This window comes from Aristolochia californica, unplaced genomic scaffold (assembly GCF_029961685.1).
Source record: "Aristolochia californica isolate CCGP_79_NKW_82.1479 unplaced genomic scaffold, dmAriCali1.0.hap1 SCAF_2, whole genome shotgun sequence".
Taxonomy (NCBI): Eukaryota; Viridiplantae; Streptophyta; class Magnoliopsida; order Piperales; family Aristolochiaceae; genus Aristolochia; species Aristolochia californica.
The window spans coordinates 50,787,148-50,796,681 of NW_027181881.1; the positions used below are offsets into that span (position 1 = coordinate 50,787,148).

The 9,534-nt window shown below is 38.0% G+C and overlaps 1 protein-coding gene across 4 annotated transcripts; it reads left to right on the forward strand.

The window, feature by feature from the left end:
* Positions 1 to 64: 64 nt before the first annotated feature.
* LOC137956246 (pentatricopeptide repeat-containing protein At1g13040, mitochondrial) lies at positions 65 to 9,251 on the forward strand. Of its 4 annotated transcripts, none has more exons than XR_011113228.1 (6): positions 65 to 209; positions 393 to 621; positions 1,031 to 3,344; positions 3,495 to 3,618; positions 6,785 to 6,864; positions 8,244 to 9,251. XR_011113228.1 is itself a non-coding variant. In XM_068803642.1 (4 exons), the coding sequence occupies exon 3, from the start codon at positions 1,286 to 1,288 to the stop codon at positions 3,311 to 3,313; it is 2,028 nt and encodes a 675-aa protein (XP_068659743.1). In that variant the 5' UTR covers positions 65 to 209; positions 393 to 621; positions 1,031 to 1,285; the 3' UTR covers positions 3,314 to 3,344; positions 3,495 to 3,849. The 4 variants fall into 4 exon arrangements, 2 of the variants coding, with proteins under 2 accessions (XP_068659743.1, XP_068659742.1); XR_011113229.1 differs by having other exon boundaries at positions 8,262 to 9,251; XM_068803642.1 differs by lacking the exons at positions 6,785 to 6,864; positions 8,244 to 9,251 and having other exon boundaries at positions 3,495 to 3,849.
* Positions 9,252 to 9,534: the final 283 nt, after the last annotated feature.

The window sequence follows — 9,534 nt, forward strand, 5'->3', positions numbered from 1 at the left end:
CGAAGTTTGAACCTTGGACTTCTCAGAAATCCGCCCGACTTCTCTTTTGGGCTCGTTCTTTTTCTTTCCTCCCGTCCAAGACGACGATGAAGCTGCCCACAGACGACGATCCTTACCTTTCCTCCTCCGTTGCAAGAACTGTACTGTTGTTGTCCTGAGAATTCCGTCACTGTTTATAGACTTAGCCATCTCCTCCATTGGCTACGCAGGTGAACATCTGTCGATCCTGTATTCTCTTTCTTATTCCCTCGTAGATAACCTCTTTCAGATAGTTCATCTCTCCCTCTCCCCCTGTCTGTGTTTCTTTTCCCCGTAGCTCGTGAAGTTTTGATACTTTTTTCTCCTCTTTTAGATAATCTTTTCCTGAAGAAGTATCTTTTGGTGCTTTGCAGTGGGAACCTTTGCACAGCAATGTGGTTATCGAACCGGTGTAGCTAGTGGTCTTGAAGGTCAATGTTACCTACTTTGGTCTACAAACTTTTAATGACTGTGCCCATGGCCGCTGCTAAAGCCAATGCTCAACTCCTCTTCGACGATAGGGCTATCACCACCATCTCCACACGACATTGCTTTGAGCTCCATAGTCGCCTATGACTCGTTTGATCTAAGGCTTCTTCTAAGGTTCACCTCTCATTGCTTTTGAATCTTTTTTCAACTAAAATTCAATCTTGGATGAGATTGGTTTCGCCTCTCTTTAGCAATGAATATATGGCATTTGTTTGAGAAAGCCAGTGATGGTATTTTTCTCTAACCCTGGATTTAGGTTGCGCTTTTCAAAATTGACTAGTTATTATATTTTTTATTATCAAAGCAGTTGGTATTTTCCTCTAACCTTAGATTTGGACTAACCTTTTCAAATTTGGCTAGCTACTCTGTTTTTATGTTGCATGATGGCATTTTGGTTTAAGGGTTTGGTATTTTCTGTAACGATTCTAAGGTCTTTGGCAGATTATGGCAGAGCTAGACATGAATAGGAATATTGTCTATTTCTGTTTGCATTTTTTTGACACTTGGACTTCTTGTTGCTCAGGTTGGACGGACTGCCAATGGTTCAATTGCAATTTTCACAAAATGAGTTATCCTTTCGATGACCATCAGATGACATGGGCGTCCTTCTATCCCCTCACAGTCATCAATGTGGCATTTCTCAGGTCCCTGATCTTTGTTGGTGTTATTGGTGAAGTATGAATCTATCTACTGTATGCTCGGTAAAATGTGTGGGAAGAAAAAATACGTGCCTTTTATGGATGGCTGAAATGGATCAGCCAGAAAGTCCTGTGGAATTATGGTGGTAAGGCTTTCAAGGCTTGCAAAGCCTCGTGTTTATTCTTCAGATTCCTTTCATAAAATCTGTATCAGGTCTTTGACATCCGGAGATAAATTAGATGTAGATGAGAATACAGATTCAAAAACAATTTCAGACGAGTGTGTTCCGGAACCAAACACACAAACATGTTCAGATGTGAAGACAAGTCCAGATGAGACTGTATCTTCTGTCCTGAGTCCTGCTACAAGAATTTGGAGCATGATTAAAAACAGACAATGGTCTGAATCACTGGAGAAGGAAATGGAAGGACTCAATATTGAATTGAACACCTTAATTGTTAACAAGGTCTTGAAGCACATATCAGATTCTGAGCTGGGTTTCCATTTTTATTCCTGGGCTGCTTCCCGGTTCAATTTCAAGCATGAAGTAGGTACAACTAAACTCATCATCAATTTGTTGTTAAAAGACCTCCGCTTGGACTATTTGTCCCAGATTTTACAGAGAATTAAAGATAATGGATTGTCAATCCATCGGTCTATTTATCGCATACTCATATCAGCTTATGTTAGATTTAATTTGCTTCACTTAGCAATCCAGACATTCGACGAAATGATTGAATCAAATTGCAGGGTGTTTAGCATAGATTATAATAGATTCATTGGTGTGTTGATTCGGGAATCTCGTTTTGAGCTGGCCAAGCATTATTACTCTAAGATGGTAAATCAAGGATTTTCACTGAGTTCATTCACGTATTCAAGGTTTATTTCAGGCCTATGTAAGGTAAAAGATTTTGATTTTGTTCAGAAACTTTTTGACGATATGGATGAGATAAGTTGTACTCCAGACATTTGGGCTTATAATATATATTTGAACTTATTATCTAAGGAGAAGAAAGTAGACATGGCTATAAAAGTTTTGGAGACAATGATCCAGAAAGGGTGTGAACCTGATGTTGTTACTTATATAACAATTATTAGTGGCTCGTGCAAGGCTGGGAGATCTCAATCTGCATTGGCAATTTGGCATGAGATGATCAAGCGGGGGTTTCATCCAGATAACGGCGCTTCTGTTGCCTTAATTTTTGGCTTGTGTAGTAATGGAAAGGTGGATGTAGCATATGAACTCGTGATGGGAATGCTTAAGGGTCAAGTAGAGTTGAGTTCCTCAGTTTACAATGCTCTTGTTGGTGGCTTCTGCAGAGCAGGTAGATTTGATAAGGCTCAAACAATTGCTTCTTTCATGGGGAAAAATGGGAAAAGAACCGATGTAGTAACTTATAATACTTTGATGAATTATTGCTGTGACAAATTCATGTTAGAAGAAGCTGAAGAATTGATGAGTAAGATGGAAAGGAAAAAAATAAAGCCTGATAAGTACAGCTACAATCAGCTTTTGAAGGGTTTGTGCAAAGCCAACCGGCTTAATAAAGCACACCATCTACTGGTTAATAAAATGGCTGTTGAAGGGTTATGTGATGCGGTTTCATTTAACACTCTTATTGATGCACTTTGTAGGGCACGCCGTTCGGGAGCTGCATATGAATTGTTTGAAGAGATGCATAGGAAGGGAATCACCCGAGATGTTGTGACATATAGTTCTATGATAAATGCATTTTTTAGAGAAGGCCATTCTGATTTAGCAGAAGAACTTTTTGATCAAATGTTGGACGCTCAATTAGTTCCTGATGTGATTTTGTATACCACCATGGTTGACCATTTTTGTAAAACAGACCGGATTGAACTAGCACGTAGCTTTTTTATTGACATGATTGAGAAAGGAATTACAGCAGACGTAGTTTCATACAATGCTCTAATTAATGGTCTTTGCAAGGCTTTTCGGGTAAATGAAGCTATGGATTTGTATGAAGATATGTGCCATAGAAATATTAGTCCTGATGAGGTGACTTATAAAGTGATAATTGGGGGTCTCATAAGGGAACATAAAATTGGTATGGCTTGTAGAATCTGGGATCAAATGATGGAAAAAGGGTTTACTCTTGACAGGCAAGTGGCCAATACTCTAGTCAAGGCATTGCAATCAAAGTAATCACTGATCAAAGACGTTGGGAGAGGTACAGGTAGTGACTTGGCAGAGCAATGCCCTTCCAGTTTTTAGTTCTGTTGGTTACTTTCTTATTTTAAAATTGCCAGCCTTTCCTTTTATGTGTGTTTATGTGTCTGATTGCCTAATTTTATTAATTTTCCTCCTTGAACCCATTCTAAAGCAGAGATTCAAGTACACCAAAGCCATCGAGACTGATAAATGAGATTTCACAATACTGCATTTTCTGCTATGGAGTCTTGATGATCTGCCCTTGGCACAATCTGATAGTACTACCAGACTGCCACCAGGTTTTATTCTAACTTTGTGGTATAGGTAAAATATTTGTCTCACTGAAGTCCCATAGTAAGATGCTTTTAGAAGACATCTATACAATTTTCAAGTGATGGCAAAGGGATGTGCTAAATTTGGAGGTTTACATTGAAAAGATCTGGCCTTGCTATGTGGCTGTAACCCTAACACCTTCCAGTTGCAACTACTAAGCATGAAAATGCAAGAAAGGATGATATAATGTAATTATTTTCTACCCATCACCACAAAATAATGAGAACTGGTCAATTCTTTAAATAAAGCCCTTGGAAGACTGCCTAAACATTCTATACTCATGTTTGTGGAGTTTCTCTGGCCTTTTACTTTGTCTGAATTGTAAGAACCATGCAGGCTAAACAAGTAGGTAGGCTGAGGTTAGCACAAGCTTCTTGATACCATGAAGATTACCTGAGGTCAAGACAAATGATGTTGCAACTAGGGGTGGCATTGAATTGAGCCAAGCCCGAATCTGCCTATGTTTGAGCAGGGTTTGATTTAAATATTTCGAACTCAAGCTCGAGCCTAAAATTGTAATCGAGCTCGAGCCCAATAATTTTAACCGAGTTCGAGCTCCAACTTACATTTAAAACTTTGCATAAAATATAAAATTATGCATACATTTTGCATAAAATTGGGCATAACCTTTGTACATTAACCCTACATAAAATTATCTATACACTATGCATAAAATTATTCTTAAAAGCTGCATAATTATGAATAAACTTTATTCAATAATCAAATACAAAAACATTCCTTTAAAAAACAACACTAGTTTTGTCTGTTTTTACTCAATCAGATCTTTCTAATTCAAGGACTGGAAAACCAGATAATCGAGACAGAGAAAAAGTTTAAGAAAAATGGTTTTGGATGACTTAATCGCATGCCCATTTTCGTTTGTTCTTTGGAGCATGGATTCATATAGTAGCAATTCTGAAACACTACCAATCTGTTCTTTTGAAAAACTTGAGTGGGGTTAGCATTAAGAGAGTACCTCAAACAATAAGAGGAGCTACAAATTGCAGCTGCATCCAGCATCATGCAGTTTCTTTACTAATTTGTACCTCAAACAAGTTTATAAAAATTTCCAGCCTTCTAGAAAACAAGTGATAATACTGAATCAAGTACCAAGGTGTAAGCATATTAACTCCACTGCCTGTACTAACAAGTATAGGCAGAGGCCTTTTTTTATATCTTTCAAGGAGTAGGATAGATTTCTGAAATACCCCTCCTACTTAGGGAGCAAGGAGGAAATGTTTCCACTTAAAAAAAACATTTCTACTACATATTATAGGAACCATAACAAGGTCATGATAGTATTTATAATAAAAAATTCTGCACGTGCAAGCTCGCATGTACGTGTAGTTCAAATGTGCAGTACAAGGTGTCGGGGGGAGGAGTTCTGTGCAACACCGGGGATGGTGGTTGAGTAGAGCAGACGAGGACGAGGACGTCGGGCAATAGTGACGGCAGAAGCATAGGGGAGGGGGGAATGAGAGACAGAGACAAAGAAGAGGGAGATGTCAGGCAGCAGTGACGGTGATGGTAGAAGTGTTAGGGAGGGGGAAATGAGAGACGAAGATAGAGAAGTGGGAGAGAAAGTTGCGGGAGGGGTTTGGCGGTGATAAAGATCGGTGACGACAGACGGGGGGAAGAAAAAATTTGAAGAGGAAGAAAGTTGCCGAACTTCGTTTCCTGTTTCCCCCGATTTCCGAGAAGTCGAGACGAAGGCAAAGAAACCTCCCGCTCCCGCCTCCTGGGCCCTCATTGAGTTAACGAGCTGGCTCGCAAGCTTTCAAACCGAACCATGGTTCGGTCGAGCTTGGCTCGTTAACTTAAACGAGCCTGATCTGGATCTCGAACTAGGTTCAAGATTTAGATAAACCGAATCGAACCGAGCCGAGTTCGAGGCGCTCTCGAACCGAGCCACCCCTAGTCGCAACAATGCTTTGGCCTTCCATTAGTCAATGAAGAAAAGAACTCACAATGTCTTGTCATAATAGAGTGAATGTTCTTGATAGAAAGAAAGAAGCAGAAGAGAGTTCATGGAAGGTTCTATGACGTGACATCAATCAACTAAGGGAAAACTTTGAAGGCTAAATTTATTTTATTTTGTCCAATTTGATGATCTGATAGTGGTGCACAAAGTGAAAGACTTCAGAAAAGCACTCAAGTTATGGAACAAGTCCATGAGAGATGGATCAAGTAAAAGTGACTCAATGTAATAATGTAATGGAAGTTGTCATTGCAGAGCCTCGTAGCTTCCAATTAAGGCTCGGCTAAAAGAATCTTCAACATGTAGCAGAGGTAACTCCATCGATTGACTGATATGAAATAAGGCATGTGTCAAGCCCTGTTGATGGATGTTTTATTTATTTCTTAAAGAGAAAAATTTAAATGTTCTCCTACTGGTACAATAGGAAGCGGGAGCATAAATGCAGAATATTTTTGATTAGTTGTATGACTATATTACTCTCAGAAAGTTATATTGTGATACACTTTGAGAACTTCTTATGCTGTCTATGTTGATAAATATATGGAACAATGAGATCAAGGGTGCAACTTCAAACTCCTCTCCATGCATGGTTCCTTTGAAGTGAGAAAAGTTTTACGAGGATCAATTAAGTTTTAAATGAACGAGGCCATCTGAATAATAAACAAATCAAAGCAAATCATGGAATAAGCATCCTGCATGATTGATAACATATTGCTTACTAAGTTGAAAAGGTGTTTTGCATGTTAGACGGAAAAAGGATCTTCTACAAATGGAGGATTATATACACCTCTTCTTATTTCAACTTACCCTTAGAGTCAAGTCTCTATGGATTTGGTAGTTGGTTTGCCTCACAAAAAATGATGATGGATATTTATCAGTTTGATTTTCTATTGTTATTACGGGCACATTTATTTTGCTGTTTGTGGTTGTAAGGCTACCTTACTTTTATTGTACCTGTTTTAGTATTTTAATTGGTAATATATTTTGTACATCCTCATAGTGCAGCTTGGAATATAAAATTGTTTCTTAAAAATATTAGAGATTGATTTATGTTTGTTTTTTTATGGCATATAGATGCTGTTGCTAGTCCATTTCTTCGAGTACAAGATTCATATTAGGCATCAATATATTTATAAAAGCAGTCTTGGTGTCAGGATTTGGGTGTTCGTTCCAGCCAAAGATGGGATGGACAAGTTCGGATGTAGTACTCAGTGGTCTTGGTGCATCTCGGAAGGTATTTAAAATTCTAAATTGAGGGGAAATTTTCACTTTACTTGTATTTTAATATTTATTGGGTTAGATATATTCTCCTGTCATTTATTTTTCTCCTCCATCTTGTGATCAAGGTTGTGATTTTTCACATGAATTAGCTCAAACAAGTTAACAAATAAGTCATACTGCATGCCAAGAGCCACATGTGCTACTAATCTGGCTTCTATTGATAATGTCAAGAGGAAAAATGTCCTGAAAACATGTTAGATTGCATAAACTTGTTAAGTTACATTATTTGACGGTCATTAGTTCCTCTGATTCCTAGGTATTTTGTATTAGAACCAGCATTCTCTGTGGGATACCTATTTTTCATAGCAACTGTCATAAAAACGAGTTGCTAACGAAGTCATAACATATGTGCTTATTAGTTTAAATTATAAGGTTCTTCTTAATGAATGTAATATTTTGTGGTTATCTAAAGCGTTTCTCACAAAGCATGGATACTCTGAAATTTTGCAAAGTATTGCTTCTTTAAGAGTTTATTAGTAGTTTTTGGTTGTGAAAAATGTGCTCTTAAACTTTGGTGGATGATAAGAGCTCTAACTTTGGCTGTCGTTGTCATCATCATGTCTTTGGAAGAACATCAACAGCTTGTCGGACTGGAAAATAAATCCAGTGGGAAACTGATTTCTACTTGAAAGTTCATTTGTATATAATGACTTGAGAACGGATGTGGACCAATTATATTAGTTATTTTAAATATATATTTTCTTTGTAACAGGTTATAAAACCTGAAATAGCCCAGGCAGTTGAACTAGGTTCAACCATACCTAGGCACACCTAGGCACCTTTATGAATCATATGTGTGCAAAACCTGGAGGTGTTGTACTGCCCAGCTGACCCGACCAGGTGAAGCAGTCCAACTGTCGAACTGTGTGATCTGGTGGGCCAGCCTGAACTGGTATAAGAGAAGGGAAGAAAATTGGAGTCAGAACAATCAAGACCAACATTTTTTTTTGTTCTCCCCTTTCTCTTTCTATTTTGTGCTCTTTGGAGAATGAAAACTCCAAGCTGTCAAAAGGACTGGTGGAGATTGCCTACTCCGGCTGCGCGACGATGATCGGTGGCTGGCAATGGCTGGCAATCAACACCCTTTGCTCCTTAAGTGATTTTGTCCTTTAAGTGGACTGATTTTTTATGTGAGTTTTCTGTTGAATCATCATCTCCTATTGCATTCTGCTGTTAGAGAAGGACTTTAGTGCCAATCTCAAGGGCGACGGGAAGTTTGGCCGCCAGGCTGTTATTTTCTTATTTTTCTTCTTCTTTTTCTTTTATTTTTTATTTTTTTAATGTAAGCTGTTTGAGTATGATTGCTGATGAATGTCTTTTGATTTGGCTCAGTTCAATGTCATTTTGAAGGGTAAAAGCAGCTCCAAGACCATTTGAAACGGTTCCCTTGAGTCAATTTGATGCAACATCAAGAGAGAAGAGATTTGTATTTCAGAATCACATCTGGCAAATTTTCCATTTTGTTTCTACTGATATTGACGAACTGCAAGGCTAACAAGGTGCTGGCTTCGGGTATACTGGCTGAGAGATTATTGCAGGAGAAGTCTAAATGTTCTTAATTCCCAAATTGCCAATCTTGCTGGCTAGAGGCCCATAAATTTGGTAGTGGAAAACATTTAGGTTCTGAAGATTAGGATCAAGACCTAAAAAATCAGCTGAAACACCAGTTATCCTCAACTGGACAGTGCGAGTATGATTGCTGATAAATGTCTTTTGATCTAGTTCAGTTTGAACTGTGTTGGAATTTTACATATTAGTGTCCTTACAAATTTATAGCCATGGATGAGATAAGTTGTACTCCAGACATTTGGGCTTATAATATATATTTGAGCTTATTGTCTAAGGAGAAGAAAGTAGACTTGGCTATAAAAGTTTTGGAGACAATGATCCAAAAAACAATGATCCAAAAAGTGTGTGAACCTGATGTTGGTATATATCAATTATGAGTGGCTCGTGCAAGGCTGGGAGATCTCAATCTGCATTGGCAATTTGTCATGAGATGATCAAGCGGGGGTTTCATCCAGATAACGGTGCTTCTGTTGCCTCATTTTTTGGCTTGTGCAGTAATGGAAAGGTGGATGTAGCATATGAACTTGTGATGGGAATGCTCAAGGGTCAAGTAGAGTAGAGTTCCTCAGTTTACAATGCTCTTGTTGGTGGCTTCTACAGAGCAGGTAGATTTGATAAGGCTCAAGGAATTGCTTCTTTCATGGGGGAAAAATGGGAAAAGAACTGATGTAGTAAATTATAATACTTTTGATGAATTATTGCTGTGACAGATTCATGTTTGAAGAAGCTGAAGAGTTGATGAGAAAGATGGAAAGGTAAAAAATAAAGCCTGATAAGTAGAAGAATTTTTTGATCAAATGTTAAGAGGCTCAGTTAGTTCCTGAAGTGATTTTGTATACCACCATGGTCGACCATTTTTTATTTATTTTTAATCAGAGATATGTTGCGTATTATTGCCTTCTCCTTTAATTATACAATAGTAAGACCCAATTTATAGGGGTGTAAACGGTATATAAACAGAATGAAATAAACTATTCAATATCTTTTACACTTATATTCAATATTAGTATTATTGATATATAAAATAGCTCATTTAACATACCGGTTCTTTACC

Bases quoted from the DNA above. Each gene is read 5' to 3' on its own strand.
- LOC137956246 (XM_068803642.1), top strand. From the start codon at position 1,286: ATGGTGGTAAGGCTTTCAAGGCTTGCAAAGCCTCGTGTTTATTCTTCA.